This window comes from Heterodontus francisci, chromosome 41 (assembly GCF_036365525.1).
Source record: "Heterodontus francisci isolate sHetFra1 chromosome 41, sHetFra1.hap1, whole genome shotgun sequence".
NCBI classification, from domain to species: Eukaryota; Metazoa; Chordata; class Chondrichthyes; order Heterodontiformes; family Heterodontidae; genus Heterodontus; species Heterodontus francisci.
Window position 1 is genome coordinate 26,880,812 of NC_090411.1, and position 16,899 is coordinate 26,897,710.

A 16,899-nucleotide genomic window follows, 5' to 3' on the forward strand; every position below is an offset into this window, starting at 1 on the left:
AATAAACCCTGGGCCATCCTCAGCAAACTCCCAGTGGCACTGACTGGGAGGAAGTGATTGGAAACTTCACAGGAAAAAATACAGTAGATCCTATAATCCGAAAGATTCAAGAGAGACTATGTTTACAGAAGATAGCACAGTGGCGCAGTGGTTAGCACCGCAGCCTCACAGCTCCAGCGACCCGGGTTCAATTCTGGGTACTGCCTGTGTGGAGTTTGCAAGTTCTCCCTGTGTCTGCGTGGGTTTCCTCCCACATGCCAAAGATTTGCAGGTTGATAGGTTAATTGACCATTAAAAATTGCCCCTAGTATAGGTAGGTGGTAGGGAAACATAGAGACAGGTGGGGATATGGTAGGAATATGGGATTAGTGTAGGATTAGTATAAATGGGTGGTTGATGTTCGGCACAGACTCGGTGGGCTGAAGGGCCTGTTTCAGTGCTGTATCTCTAAACTAAACTAAACTGTGATGACTTATTTTACCGATTTAAGGAGTTCAACTGTAAATACTTAAATAAAAGACTTGCATTTATATAGTGCCTTTCAAAACCTCAGAATGTTCTGATGCACTGTACAGACAATTAAGTAGTTTTAAAATGTAGTCACTGTTGTCATGCAGGAAATGTGGCAGCCAACTTACACACAGCAAGCTCCCACAAACCTTAGTATAATAATGAGCAGATAATCTGTTCTAGTGATGTTGGTTCAGAGATAAATATTGGCCAGGATACCAGGGAGAATTCCCTTTCTCTTCTTCAAGATAGTACCATGGGATCTTTTGAGAGGCCAGAAGGGGCCTTGATTTAACATCTCATCCAAAAGACAGCACATTCGACAGCGCAGCACTCCCTCAGTGCTGCACTGGAGTGTTGGCTTGAATTTTTGGGGGAGATGATGGTGTAGTGGTAATCCAGAGGCACAGGCTAATGCCCTGGGATCATGGATTCAAATCCCACCACAGCAGCTGGTGGCATTTAAATTCAATTAATTAATAAAATTCAGTTAATTAATAAAAATCTGGAATTGATAGCTAGTCTCAGTAACAGCGCCATGAAACTATCATTGTCATAAAAACCCAACTAGTTCACTCTTGTTTAGGGAAGGAAATCTGCTGTCCTTACTTGGCCTGGCCTACATGTGACTCCAGGCCCATAGCAATGTGGTTGACTTTTAACTGCCCTCTGAAATGGCCTGGCAAACCACTCAGTTGTCAAGAGCAGTTATGGATGGCCAACAAACGCTGGCCTTGCCATGAAAGAATAAAAAAAATTGTGCTCAAGTCTCTAGAGTGGGACTATGAACCTGCAGCTTTCTGATTCAAAGCTACCAACTGGCCACTCCTGACAACTTATGCATGAAGCCATGAAATAAGTACCTGTAAACAATTAATAAATCAGGTGTGGCTGTTCACTTCCCTGGTAAACATGTTTCCGAAAAGTTCCCTGGATCCCAAGGCAAGGATAGACACTCCCAAAGGCTTGGGAAATGGACCGCATCCATGAGAGTGATGAGGTACAAAAGTCAAAATTATCGAGGTTTGAAACGATCCTAAAACATATCAGATCATTTATTTATTTGAGATCCATTATGGATTCTTTTAGAAAAGGATGCAGAAGATCTCTTAAACATAACTTTATTTAAATGTTTTCCAGCTAGGCGGTGACAATTTTTGGACTGCTGCAAACCAGATTGTATCCACTTTGTTCATCTTTTTGGTAACTCACCTCTCCCTCTGCTGTCCTTTATAGATATTTACATGTATAAGATAGCTTTTCACTATTTAGAAAGTATTCTGTTCTGTCTTTTTTTTTGTCCAAAGTGAATGACCTCACATTTGCCCACACTGAAATTATTTGCCACAGTTTTACACAATCACTTAATCTATTAATATCTCTTTGTAACTTTATGCTTCCATCTACACTGCTTACAATGCTGCCTATCTTTTGGAAGAGTACTTTAAGGGCATTTAAGTGGTCATTGATAGACATATGGATGAAAATGGAATAGTGTAGGTCAGATGGTTTCACAGGTCGGTGCAACATCGAGGGCCGAAGGGCCTGTACTGCGCTGTAATGTTCTAATTCTAATTCTACTTGTTTATCATTGATTTGCTGTAGCTGGAATATCCTGTAATGGGAACAGTGGCATATCGGTAATGTTATTGGACTAGTAATCCAGAGACCCAGACTAATGCTTTGGTGACCCATGTTCAAATCCCGCCATGGTGCCAAGTGGAATTTAAATTCAATCAATTAATACATCTGGACTAAAAAGCTACTCTCAGTATTGGTGACCATGAAACTACCAGATTATTGTAAAAACCCATCTGGTTCACTAATGTCCTGCAGTGAAGGAAATCCACCATCCTTACCTGGTCCGGCCAACATGTGACTCCAGACCACACAGCAATGTGGTTGACTCTTAACTTCCCTTTGAAAAGGCCTAGCAAGCCACTCAGTTGTATCAAATCGCGACAGAAAAGTTAAATAGAATACAACCGGCCGGACCACATGGCATCGACCATTTCACCAGAAACAACAAAGGCGCAGCCTGCCCAGTCAATTCTGCACAGTCTTCTTCACTAACATCTGGGGACTTGTGTTAAAATTGGGAGAGTTGTCCACAGCCAAGTCAAACTACAACCTGACACAGTCATACTCACTGAATTATACCTTACAGCCAATGTCCCAGGCATTCTCCATCATTATCCCTGGGTATGTCCACTGGCAGAAGTGTTGGCACAGTGGTATAAGTCTGAAGTGAGTGGTCCTGGGAGTCCTTCATGAAGTCTCATGGCATCAGCTCAAACATGGGCAAGGAAACCTCCTGCTGATTACCATCTACTGCCCTCCCTCAGCTGATGAATCAGTTCTCCTTCATGTCGTATACCACTTGGAAGAAGCACTGAGGGTAGCAAGGGCACTCTGGTGGAGGACTTCAATGTCCATCACCAAGAATGGATTGGGAGCACCACTACTGCCCAAGCTGTTAGACTGGACCTGCAGCAGGTGATGAGAGAACCAATAAGAGGGAAAAACCTACATGACTTCTCCCTCACCAATCTACCTGTTGCAGATACATCTGTCCATGACAGTATTGAAAGGAGTGACCACCTCACAGTCCTTGTGGAGATGAAGTCACAGCTTCACACTGAGGATACCTTCCATCATGTTGTATGGCACATCACCATGCTAAATGGGATAGATTCAGAACAAATCTGGCAGCTCAAAACTGGGCATCCATGAGGTGCTGCGAGCCAACAGCAGCAGTGGAATTGTATTCAGCCACAACCTGTAACCTCATGGCCCAACATATCCCCCACTCTACCATTACTATCAAGCCAGGGAAGTACCAGGCATACCTAAAAGTGAGGTGCCAACCTAGTGAAGCTACAACCCGGGACTACCTGCATGCTAAACAGCGGAAGCAGTATGTGACAGAGCTAAGCAATCCCGCAACCAACTGGTCAGATCTAAGCTCTGCAGCCCTGCTAGATCCAGTCATGAATGGTGGTGGACAATTAAACAAGTATTGGAGAAGGAGGCTCCACAACATACCCATCCTCAATGATGGCAAAGCCCAGAACATCAGTGCAAAAGACAAGGCTGAAGTATTTGCAACCACCTTAAGCCAGAAGTGGCAAGTGGATGATCCATCTCGGCTTCCTCCTGAGGTCCCAGCATTACAGATGCCAGTCTTCAGCCAATTCGATTCACTCCACGTGATATCAAGAAACAGCTGAAGGCAGTGGATACAGCAAAGACTATGGGCCCTGACAACATCCTGGCTGTAGTACTGAAGACTTGCGCCCCTACCCAAGTTGTTCCAGTACAGCTACAACATGGCATCTACCCGACAAAATCAAAAATTGCCCAGCTATGTCATGTCCACAAAAAACAGGACAAATCCAATCAGGCCAATTACCCCCCCACCCACCACCCCCCCCCCCCCCGCCCCACCCCATCAGTCTATTCTCAACCATCAGCAAAGTGATGGAAGGGGTTATCGACAGTGCTTTTGAGCAACATTTACACAGCAATAACCTGTAGAACGTTGCTCAGTTTGACCTCATTACAGCCTTGGTCCAAAAATGGACAAAATTCAAGAGGTGAGGTGAGAGTGACTGCCCTTGATATCATGGCAGCATTTGACCGAGTGTGCCATCAAGGAGCCCTAGCAAAACTGCAGTCAATGGGAATCTGGGGGAAAACTCTCCACTGGTTGGAATCATAGCTAGCACAAAAGAAGATGCTTGTTCTTGGAGGCCAATCATCTCAGCCGAGGACATTGCTGCAGGGGTTCCTCAGGATAGTGTCCTAAGCCCAACCACCTTCAGCTGCATCACTCCAATGTAAGGTCAGAAGTGGGGATATTCACTGATGATTGCACAGTGTTCAGTACCAATTGCAACCCCTCAGATACTAAAGTAGCCCGTGCCCTCATGCGAAAGAACTGGACAACATTCAGGCTTAGGCTGATAACTGGCAAGTAGTATTTGTGACACCCAAGTGCCAGGCAATGACCATCTCCAACAAGAAAGAATCTGACCAACTCCATTGACGTTCAGTGGCATTACCATCACTAAGTCCCCATCATCAATATCCTGGGGATTGCCATTGACCAGAAAATTAACTGGACAAGCCATATAAATACTGTGGCTACAAGAACAGGTCAGAGACTGGGAATTCTGCAGTGAGTAACTCACCTCCTGACTCCCCAAACCAGAAGTGTGATGGCATACTCTCCAACTCAACTGCAGCTCCAACAACACTCAAGAAACTCAACACTATCCAGGACAAAGCAGCCCGCTTGATTGGCACCCCATTCGTCACGTTCAACATTCACTCCCTTCACCACCGATGCCCAGTGGCAGCAGTGTGGACCATCTACAAGATGCAGTGCAGCAACTCACCAAGCCTCCTTCGACAACTCCTTCTAATCCCGTAACCTAGAAGAACAAGAGCAGCAGACACATGGGAACACCACCACCTGCAAGTTCCCTGCCAAGCCACACACCATTCTGACTTGGAACTATATCGCCGTTCCTTCACTGTCACTGGGTCAAAACCTAGAATTCCCTTCCTAACAGCACTGTCGGTGTACCTACACCACAGACTGTAGTGGTTCAAGAATACGGTTTACTATCTCTTCTCAAGAGCAATTAGGGATGAGCAATAAATGCTAGCATAATCAGCGACACCCACATCCAACGAACAAATCAAAAAAAGCCCATCCACATATTCCTTTGTATCTGTCTTGAATCCCAACCTCTTTTTAGAGTATTTGTCCATGATGCCTGTTCAAGGGTGCAATAGTCCAATTGTTATGGTACTGGGCATGTATCTCAGAGGTCACCCGAGCAAACTGTAAAATTGAATTCAATAAATGTGGTAATTTGTGAGCTAGTTCCATTGCAGTCAAAAGAGTTAAATATCAGGTGCTGCCTAGAACAGGCGGCCGACCTGATGCCACTCATTTTGCACCACCACCTGAGAAGAATTTCTAACCCGTAGTCTTTTATAGCATGGAAGGAGACCATTCAGCCCATTGTGCCTGGGGCAGCTCTTTGACAGAATTTTTTTGTTCGTGGGATGTGGGCATTGCTGGCTACACCAGCATTTATTACCCATCCCTAATTGCCCTTGAGAAGGCGGTGGTGAGCTGCCTTCTTGAACTGCTGCAGTCTGTGCGGTGTAGGCACAGTAGGGACTTTCATGATTATGACCCAGCAATGATGAAGGAATGGCGATACATTTCCAAGTCAGGATGGTGTGTGTGGATGCTGGAAATCTGTAAGCACAGCAGAAAAAATTGGAAACACTCAGCAGGTTAGTCAGCATCTAGTTTATGCTTCAGATGTAGATCCTTGATTGGAACTGAAAAAAATGAACAGCATTTAAATAGGTTCTAGTCAAAAAGAAAAAGGAAGCATTTGTAAGGGCTGGAAGGCTAGGAACAGATGAAGCACTTGAGGAATATAAAGACAGTAGGAAGGAACTTAAGCAAGGAGTTAGGAGGGCTAAAAGGGGTCATGAAAAGTCATTGGCAAACAGGATTAAGGAAAATCCCAAGGCTTTTTATACATATATAAAGAGTAAGAGGGTAACCAGGGAAAGGGTTAGCCCACTCAAGGACAGAGATGGGAATCTATGCGTGGAGCCAGAGGAAATGGGTGAGGTGCGAAATGCGTACTTTGCATCCATATTCACCAAGGAGAAGGACTTGGTGGATGATGAGCCTAGGGAAGGGAGTGCAGATAGTCTCAGTCATCTCATTATCAAAAAGGAGGAGGTGTTGGGTGTCTTGCAAAGCATTAAGGTAGATAAGTCCCCAGGGCCTGATGGGATCTACCCTAGAATACTGAGGGAGGCAAGGGAAGAAATTGCTGGGGCCTTGACAGAAATCTTTGCATCCTCATTGGCTACAGGTGAGGTCCCAGAGGACTGGAGAATAGCCAATGTTGTTCCTTTGTTTAAGAAGGGTGGTAAGGATAATCCAGGAAATTATAGGCCGGTGAGCCTTACGTCAGTGGTAGGGAAACTATTAGAGAGGATTCTTCGGGACGGGATTTACTCCCATTTGGAAACAAACGAACTTATTAGCGAGAGACAGCATGGTTTTGTGAAAGGGAGGTCGTGTCTTACTAATTTGATTGAATTTTTTGAGGAAGTGACAATGTGAGGTAATGTATTTTGGAAGGTCTAATGCAGGTGGGAGGTATACAGTAAATGGCAGAACCCTTAGGAGTATTGACAGGCAGAGAGATCTGGGTGTACAGGTCCACAGGTCACTGAAAGTGGCAACGCAGGTGGATAAGGTAGTCAAGAAGGCATACGGCATGCTTGCCATCATCGGTCAGGGGCATAGAGTATAAAAATTGGCAAGTCATGTTGCAGCTGTACAGAACCTTAGTTAGGCCACACTTAGAATATTGCGTGCAGTTCTGGTCGCCACACTACCAGAAAGACGTGGAGGCTTTGGAGAGGGTACAGAAGAGGTTTACCAGGATGTTGCCTGGTCTGGAGGGCATTAGCTATGAGGAGAGGTTGGAAAAACTCGGAATATTTTCACTGGAATGACGGAGGTGGAGGGGCGACATGATAAAGGTTTACAAAGTTATGAGCGGCATGGACAGAGTGGATAGTCAGAAGCTTTTTCCCAGGGTGGAAGAGTCAGTTACTAGGGGACATAGGTTTAAGGTGCGAGGGGCAAAGTTTAGAGGGGATGTGCGAGGCAAATTTTTTACACAGAGGGTGGTGAGTGCCTGGAACTTGCTGCCAGGGGAGGTGGTGGAAGCAGATACGATAGCGACGTTTAAGAGACATCTTGACAAATATATGAATAGGAAGGGAATAGAGGGATATGGGCCCCGGAAGTGCAGAAGGTGTTAGTTTAGGCAGGCATCAAGATCGGCGCAGGCTTGGAGGGCCGAATGGCCTGTTCCTGTGCTGTACTGTTCTTTGTTCGTTCTTTGTTCAGAATAAAGGGGAAGTTATGGAGGAAAATAAAAAACAAGTGAGGAAATACGGAAAGATTGATGGTAACAAGAAAACAGAATATGGTTAATTGGAAACATAAGGAATTAAAAACATGAGAAAGACAATCATCATGTGGATAGTTGAGATGGTGAGACGGTCAGGTCTGAATTGGAAATATCAGATGATTAAAGAGAACGGGACGTAAAAAGGTAGGCAGAGGGAGTAGACACTCCTCTCAACAGTGTCCTGACAGAGCTCTCCATTCCTTGCACCAACCTGCCTCTCTCTCTGTGATTGCGTGTCGGTAAATTTTGTCCCTGTCCCCCAACCCTCTTTTGCTCTAGCTCCAGATTGCACTGATACACTCGGGTTTGTTGGCATAACTGCAGTTTCACCCAACACTCCTGTGCTCCCTGACCTAATTTGACTCCCAAGCAGGCAACGCCTCGATTTTAAAATTCTCATCCTTGTTTTCAAATTCCTGTGGCCGCGCCCGTCTCTATATTAGTAATCCTCTGGGGTATGTGCACTCCTCCAATTCTGGCCTCCTGCTCATCCCTTAATGTCATCGCTCCAAAAATGTCGACTGTGCCTTCAGCTATCTGGACCCTAAGCTCTGGAATTCCCTCCCTAAACCTGTCTGTGTTACCTCTCTCTCCTATTATAAGATCATTCTTAAAACCTACCCATTTGACCAAGCTGACGGACACTTATCCTAATGTCCTCTCATGTGACTCAGTATTAAATTTTGTTTGAATACGCACCTGTGAAGTGTCTTGAGACCGTTTACTGTGTTAAAGGTGCTTATACAAATGCAAGTTGCAAGTCTAGAGCAGTGAGGGTCAAGCAGCTGGGAAGTTTGGTGCCATTTTCAGAAAATGATTGGGCGGCTTCCATCGTTCGGAGTGACAGTTGGCAGGAATGGCACAGATTACAAAAAACCCAGTTAAAATAATATTTACGTAGCCACTTTAGATTTGAGATCTATCAACATGTGAAGTATGTGCAAAAGCTCTTTTTAACAATGACCGTTGTATCTCAGCCATTCTGCCTGAAACGATGAGCTTTCTCTGTGACAGAACAAAAGAAAACTAAACAGTTTCCAGCTCTTGTCATACTTCTGACCCCATTTGGCTTCTGGAGCAAGAGACTGATTAAGACTGAAAGGTCATCCCTTGAGTAACCAGGACATAAGGTAGATAATTATTTTTAAATAAACCTCAGAATTCCTCATGTTGCTGTTGGTGATTGCATCAGAACTCAAATTTGTTTTCATTGTTTCTACATATTTTCTTAAAAAAAAAGGTTTTTTTTTTGTAAAGAATAGGTTGGGAAAAAAGTCGCTTAGCAACACAAGGTAGGCTTCAGAGCGGCCTCCACTTCCGGTACACCCCAACCTGCTGGTAGGCGGAAGCGGAGGGTTGATTGATGTGCCACCGAGCAATCAGAAGGCAGTAAAGTGAGATCATGCCTGACGTTCGACCAATCACTGGGCGCAGAAGGCGGGACCCGGCTCGGCATCAGGCTTGGGTGGCGTGCGGAGGCACTCGGGATTGTCTCAGTGGCTTAAAGGTAGGCATCAGTTTTTTTTTAAAAATGCTAAAATTTGCAAAGGCTCAAATTGGGTTTGGGGATATTTGGGGGATTTAAAAACTAACGCCAGTTCCTGGAAATGGAAACCTAAACTATTGCTCTTTGTTTACAAATGTTCAGCAGTTTCAGCCCTTTTCACACTGATTGTCCTTCCTGAGTTATTGCAGGTTTCACAGCTGAACACTCTTCATATGTTTTTCCCTTCTGTACTAGTTTTCTCTCCTGAGGGTGCTGTTCACTGATGGGTGCAATTTCAGGGGTGATGGTCACCCACCCAAGTGAATGGTCATTCTCCATCTGGGACAAATATGAACTTGCATTTATATAGCACCCTCAACCTAGTAAAACATCCCAAGGTGCTTCGCAGGAGCGATATCAAACAAACATTTGAGCCACGTATTAGGGTGCTGACGAAAAGCTTAGTTTAAGAGGTGGATTTTAAAAGAGGAGAGAGAGACGGAGAGGTTTAGGGGAGGGGATTCCAGAGCTTAGGGTCTCGACAGTTGAAGGCACAGCCGGCAATGATGGATTGATCAAAATCGGGGGCGCGCAAGAGGCCAGAATTGGAGGATCCCGGATATTTCGTAGGGTTGTAGGAGGTTACGGATATTGGGAGGGGTTTGGCCATGGAAGGATTTGAAAACAAGAATGAGTTTTAAAGTCTTGGTGTTGATGAAGCGGGAGCCAATGTAGGTCAGTGAGTACAGAGGGGATGGGTGAACTGGAGTTGATGTAATTAATTGGCAGAAGGATTAGAGGGAGTTGAAGAGAATATTTTTATCTAGAAGGTGGTGGGGGTCTAGCATTCACTGCTTGAAAGGGTGGTAGAAGCAGAAACCCTCATCGCATTTAAAAAGTACTTGGATAGGCACTTGAAGTGCCGTAACCTAGAGGGCTATAGACCAAGAGCTGGAAAGGGGGTTTAGCCTGGAGCACATTTTTTCACCCAGCACAGACAGAATGAGCTGAATTGGCCGCCTTTTGTGCTGTTAATTTTTGATGTTTCTATGTTGGGATACGGGTAGTAGAGTTTTGGATGGGCTGGAGTTTATGGAGGGTGCAATGTGTCAGGCTGGCCAGGAGAGTATTCTAACAGTTGAGTCTAGAGGGATGAGGTTTTTAGCAGGAAATGGTTTTTATTGAGTCACAGGATCTGGGTGCAACAGGCAAGTTATTGCACATATCAAATTGCCCTTGAGAAGGTAGTGAGCCACCTTAAACCGCTGCAGTCCGTGTGGCGCAGGTACACCCACAGCACTGTTAGGTCGGATTTTGACCCAGCAACAATGCAGGAACCGTGATAGTTTTAGAAGTCAGGATGGTGTGTGATTTGGAGGGGAACTTGCAGCTGGTGGTGTGCCCATGCGCTTGCTGCCTTTGCCCTTCTAGGTGGTGACGCTGTCAAAGAAGCCTTGGCAAATTGCTGTAGTGGATCTCGTAGATGGTATGCCCTGCTACCACAGTGTACTGGTGGTAGATGGAGGTGCCAATTAGGCAGACTGTTTTGTGCTAAATGGTGTTGAACTTCTTGAGCGTTGTTGGAGCAGCACTCATCCAGGCGAGTGGAGAGTATTCCATCAGTTTTTGTTGGTGGTGGAGGGGGCAGGGGAGAGTGGGTGAGAAGTGGAGTAGAGAAGCCGAGGGTTATCTTTGCATTCCAGGATAGTCCTTAAATAGTGAGCAATTTTGAAGCAGAAGAGAGCAGGACCCGATGGTACTTTACGTGGTCCAGCCAGAACTGTTAATGAATGGTTGAACTGGTTGTCCGCTATAAATGCTCAAGTCTGCATTCCTTGGACTTAAGACAGCGGAGTTGAGGGCCATACTGGGGTAATGACTAGGCTGAGAGAGAGTAATGGTTTAATGCGGACAAGGGATCATGGGTGGAGGTGAGGTTTTGATTGGTGAAGTGTCATGGTGAATGGAGGTCCAAAGGCCAGACAGTTGGGAATTTGGAAGTGCCATTGTAAACGTTTTGTTCCCCCAGGGGCGGCACAGAAGGAAGTGAGGTTGCGATGGGGAAGGGAGGCGTGAGTGGAGAGAGATACAAGGAAATGATCAGAGATTGCTTTCTCTGTGATTGACACAATGAGAATAGAGGCCACTATAGGGGTGTTCATATGGAGAGAAAAATTAAGGAATAATGAAGAGCAGTGAATTCAGAGGAGAGGGCATAATGAGTTTAGATGAAGGTGGTAATCCCCAAGGATGAGGAGTCGCTTGGTGTAGAGGCTGAGGGAGGAAAACAGTGAGTGTCAGTGGGCTAGTCAGCTGTTAGGGAAGCATTGCAGGGAAGCCTGATCCTGTCTCCTTCACATCTGCACCTTCCAGCAAGGACCCCTTAACCGCCACTGAAATTCACATCCCGGGCAACTCCTGTGTCTCCATTAGAGTGTGGAACTTGCTACCACAGGGAATGGTTCAGGTGAATAACATAAATGTGATTAAGGGAAAGCCTAGATAATTAAATGAGGGAGAAAGGAAAAGAAGATTATGTGAATAGAGTGAGATGAAGTAAGATGGGAGGATGCTCATGTGGACCATCAACATTGACATAGACCAGTTGGGTTGAATGGCCTGTTTCTCTGCAGTAAATTCTATGTAATTCAATGCATCCATGCCTTTGGCATCTCCAGATTCGATTAATCCCTGGTTGACTTACGGTTCCTTCGCCCATCATAAACTTTCAATCCTCCTCTGTAACTTCTTCCAGCCTTACAATCTACCCCTGCTCCCCTAGAAGCCTCAATTGCTCAAATGGCAACCACTTGCGCATCTTTCCCCACACTGTCATCCCTTCACCCACTGAGGCTCTTTGACCAAGCTGTAGTTGGGTCAAGAGCGCTGACTGATTACCCCTCCACCCCCACCCCCTGCCTTGACCCAGGAATACTGAGGCTAATTATAATGCCCTGCAGACAATGGGAAGACCTGGGCCCTTGCATTCTGCATGGCTCAGGAGTGCTGAGCAAAATTAGTACTTAACTGAGGAATCGACTGCTGCCAACATTTTGTTTGTACTGTATGACAAGGGGTTAGTTTGTTCTAAGAGTTTACAGTGTCAGGCAGATTAGAGCTTTAGAGCAGAGCGGTTTTGAGTTTGAGTCTGGTGAAAGAGAGGAGAGTTTTGGAGATTTGGATTTCATTACAGCCCTAGTTATAAGGCATGTTACCATTACTTTGTGTGGTTGTTTATTCTGATGTGTTCTTTCCAAATGCAGTACACAACAGTATGGTGATTGCAGGCCATGGAATCCATACGCGTGACAGCTAGAGACCTATGCGAATACGATGATCTTGCAACAAGCCTGGTGCTGGATCCTTACTTGGGTTTTCAAACCCACAAAATGAACATCAGGTACAACAATTCAGTCAACTGGTTTTCTTCTATGTCAGCCTTGGTTCAGTGGGTAGCACCCTCATCTCGGAGTCATGTCACAGATTTAATGTTTTGGGCAAGAGATGTAGGGGGAATGTGAGGAAGAACTTTTTTACGCAGCTAGTGGTGATGACCTGGAACTCACTGCCAACAAGGGTGGTGGAAGCAGAGACGATCAAAGATTTCAAAAGGAAATTGGATGGGTGCTTGAGGGAAATAAATTTGCAGGGCTACGGGGATAGAACTGGGGAATGGGACTGCCTGGATTGCTCTACACAGCTGGCATGGACTCAGTGGGCTGAATGGCTTCCTCTTGCTCCATAATGACTCTATGAGAAGGTTGTGGGTTGAAGCCCCACTCCAGAGGCTTGAGCAACCTTGAGTACTGCCAGTGCAGTACTGAGAGAGTGCTGCACTGTTGGTGACGCCGTCTTTTGAATGGGAGGTTAAACCGAGCCCCTGTCTGCCCGCTCAGATGAACATAAAAGATCCTATGGCAGTATTTCCAAGAAGAGCAGGGAGTTCTCCCTGGTTCCCTGGCCAATATTTTTTCCTCAATCAGAATCACAAGTAGATTGTCCGCTCATCTTCGCATTGCTATTCGTGGAATCTTGCTGTGCATAAATTGGCTGCTGCATTTCCTACGTTACAACAGTGGCTACACTTCAAAAAAAGTACTTCATTGGCTGTAAAGTGCTTTGGGACGTCCTGACGTTGGAAAATGCAAGGCTTTCTTTATTTCTTGGCTGTAACCAACCTGTTCGAGCTCTGTCATCCAAACCTCCACTGGAAATGCTTAAACTACTTGTGCTGTTTAAGATGATTAAAGGATTTGATAGGGATTTGACAGAAACTATTTTGTCGGGGTGGGGGAGGTGTGGAGTACAGAACAAGGGGGAAATCACTTTAAAACTAGAGCTTGGCAGGGGGGATGTCAGGAAGCAATCCTTCACACAAAAGGTAGTGGAAATCTGTAACACTCTTGCCCAATTTGTGTTGGATATGTGTACTAAGAATTACGGAGCCAAGGAGGATAGAGAGTTAAAATACCGATGAGCCATGATCTACTTAAATGACAGAACAGGCTCAAGGGCCTGAATGGCCTTCTCTTGTTCCTATGTCCCCCTCATTGCCTCTGTTTCTTCTGGCTCACTGTCCTTGCTAGCTCAGTTCTTAATTTTAAAACTGAACTTTATAGATTTTTGTTAACCAAAGGTTTAAAGGGATAGAGAACAAAGGCGGCTGCATGGAGTTAGGTCACAGATCAGCCATGATCTCATTGCATGGCAGAACGGGCTCAAGGGGCTAAACTCCAGTTCCTCCGTCCTCTGTTTCTCCTGCCCCACTGTCTTCCTCTTCCACCCTGAGCTTCCACTTCTGCTTTCTGCCCTCTTTTTAATAGAACTCCTCTGCACTCCATTACCATAGTTTCTGCCCCACTTTTCTCCAGCCTTCATTACATTCATCTTATCTGATTACACCACCTGCACTGTGAACACTATCTGGTAGTACCATCTAGAAACAGGAGGCCTCCATGTTTACATGATGACCCTCAACTTCTCCCTTCCTACATCGATCCTGAAATGTTTGCAACACAACTACTTGTCTAACATTATGGTTTGGATGAGCTGAAATTTTCTTTATGTTTGCCGGCAAAACCAAATTAATCACTTTAAGCACCTCAATGCCTCTGGCCTTCTCTCTATCAGCCTCCTTGCTGTCTCTTTAGGCTCTGTCTACAGGTATGCTACTCTATCCCGGATCTGTTCTGTTGCCAACAGTTTTCTTCCACCTCTGTAATGCCGCCCACCTCTTCCTCATCTTTAACAACACCCCAGTTCATTATCATCTTAGACTCACTTTCTCTAATACCTGCTCTCTACTCTCCACAAATGAAAACTCATTCAGAATAGTATGACCTGCCTCTCCACCCACACGTCCCAACTTCCCATTACCCACGTCGTTGCCAAGCCCGACTATGTGCCTCTGCGTAGTGACGTGATGATCTTTGTCCTACCTCAGTCATCTCTAAGAGTATATCTCTGTTCCTTTTGATGGGGGTTATCTCAGTGTCTTGGCCAATATTAATCCCTCAATTATCATCACTAAAATAGATTATGTCTTCACCTTTGTCATTACTGTTTGCGGGATCATGCGCACAACCTGGCAGCTGTGCTTGCTTACAATACAATGGTGACTACACTTCAGAAGCACTTTCTTGGATGAGAAGCACTTTGCATCCTGAGGTTGTGACAGGTGCTCTGGAAGTCTTTATCTTTTTTAGTGGCTTAAAGCTGACTGCTCACTTGCTTTTGGTGAGACTGTGTTTTATTTGCTGACCATTAAGTCTTTGAGGATAAAATAACTTCTTGTACTTGTTCAACTTGGGTCTGAAGTATCAGGTCTAATTCTCGATGGTTCTGTGTTTTTTATTTCCCTTCCAGCAATCGACCCGTTGTAAGGAGACACCAATACCTCAGGGACATTCTACAAAAGTTTCTTAAGTCACAAGACTTGGAGACAGTGTATCGGGCCTTGACTTTGGGAGATTGGGCCTGGCATTACTTCCTGCACAAAACTCCTCTGGAAGAAGAAATATTCAAAGCTCAGGTGAGTGAGCAGGTGGATCTTTTTGTTTGCCAGCTTTCCCCCTTTCCAGAAGGTCGTCCTGGTAGCCCTCATCGCAATGCCCAAGTGCCCAGTCTTCACCCAGACAGAATCTTGTAGGCTATTCAGCTGTGGGAATCATCATTGCCATGCCCTAGCTCATCTTCACCCAATGTACACACATGCATTGTGCAGCACATGATAGGATAGGCAGGCTGATTTTCTTTGTTCCTTTCTCCCTAATGCAGGATTGCGGAGGCTAACTGGAGCCCCAGTCACAGCCTAAGCAGCTTTGTGCGCTTCAGTACCACAGCATGTGTATTTAAGGGCTAAGCCATCAGGGTGTAACTATATAATCTGTCCTTGGACAGTACCCTCTACCAAAATGTGCATTTTATATGTCTTGTAGAAACAGTTATAAAGCACCAAGCTGGAGAGTATCCACTCTAAATGGTGCATTTGTAAATTATTCCATTTGTTTTTCTGCCTTGTTCTCCATAAGTCACTGACTTGCACTGGAGTGCAGCTCCACATGCATTAGCAGCCCTCTAAGACCTTAACGAAGTAGCCATTCTCTATGCATGAGTCCAGAAAGTGAAGATTGACAAGTAACTCCACCTTTGGTATCACAGTTTAGCCTGATTTTGTCCTTACCCACAATCCACACACCAGCAGGACTTATTGGATAGGGATTTAGTCTTGCACTTCTCCTGCCCCTTATCCCACACCCGGGCCTAAGGCACTGATATCAGCTGCAGCAGCCCTGGCTGAGACTAGCTATTTCAGTGCAGACCAGGTTTCAACTTTGGGACCTCCTTGTCTGTTCTGTTGAGTGCTGCACTGGACAGCACCTTTTATGAATCAAATTGTTTTACCCATTGTAAATTTAAATTGTGTTTTTTTTAAATCTTGTTTTTAATTTTGTGGTCCAGTTAATATGCTCGACATGTGTGCACTCCCCCCCACTCCCCCCAATCGAACTCTTCCCCCCCCCCCCCCCCACTTCCCCTCTCCCTTCCCTCCCCCCGTACCCCCTCCCTCCCCCCCCGTACCCCCTCCCTCCCCCCCCGTACCCCCTCCCTCCCCCACCCCCGTACCCCCTCCCTCCCCCACCCCCGTACCCCCTCCCTCCCCCACCCCCGTACCCCCTCCCTCCCCCACCCCCCCCGCAACCACCTTACACCCCCCCGCACCCGCCAATCCAACTCTTCTTCCCCACTCCCACCCCCATTTCCCCCACACCCCCATTTCCCCCACACCCCCATTTCCCCCACACCCCCATTTCCCCCACACCCCCATTTCCCCCACACCCCCATTTCCCCCACACCCCCATTTCCCCCACACCCCCATTTCCCCCACACCCCCCACACCCCCATTCCACCACTACTCCCAGCCCCACCCCCCCTCCCCCCCGCACCCCCCTCTCTGTCTCGCCCGCCCCCTCTCTGTCTCGCCCGCCCCCTCTCTGTCTCGCCCGCCCCCTCTCTGTCTCGCCCGCCCCCTCTCCCCCGCGGGCGCTCTCTGTCTCTCGCTCTTTCTCTCTCGCTCTTTCTCTCTCGCTCTTTCTCTCTCGCTCTTTCTCTCTCGCTCTCTCTCTCCGTCTCTCGCACACAGACACACACAGACACACACAGACACACACACCACTGTGTAAGTGCCTTATCAGAATAGCTCTTTTTATTTTAAACGCCTGGATTTCTGTCCTTGATTTAGGTATTCCGTTACCTTCGAATATTCCTACCTGAAAGTGGCTTTGAAATATTACCCTGCGATCGATACTCTTCAGAATCTAATGGAGCCAAGATTGTGTCCTTGAGAAAGTGGTACGTTCCTTTGTCTTTCAT

General features: G+C 46.1%; 1 protein-coding gene across 1 annotated transcript in view; it reads left to right on the plus strand.

Moving 5' to 3' along the window:
- The first annotated feature begins 8,558 nt into the window (after window positions 1-8,558).
- Window positions 8,559-16,899, plus strand: part of LOC137353385 (histone-lysine N-methyltransferase KMT5C-like) — a 28,851-nt gene continuing 20,510 nt past the window's right edge. The window contains exons 1-5 of the mRNA XM_068019602.1: window positions 8,559-8,671; window positions 8,799-9,048; window positions 12,291-12,427; window positions 14,893-15,058; window positions 16,769-16,878. Coding sequence (XP_067875703.1) covers window positions 12,318-12,427; window positions 14,893-15,058; window positions 16,769-16,878 — 386 coding nt within the window. The 5' untranslated portion in view covers window positions 8,559-8,671; window positions 8,799-9,048; window positions 12,291-12,317. The remainder of the gene's footprint in view (window positions 8,672-8,798; window positions 9,049-12,290; window positions 12,428-14,892; window positions 15,059-16,768; window positions 16,879-16,899) is intronic.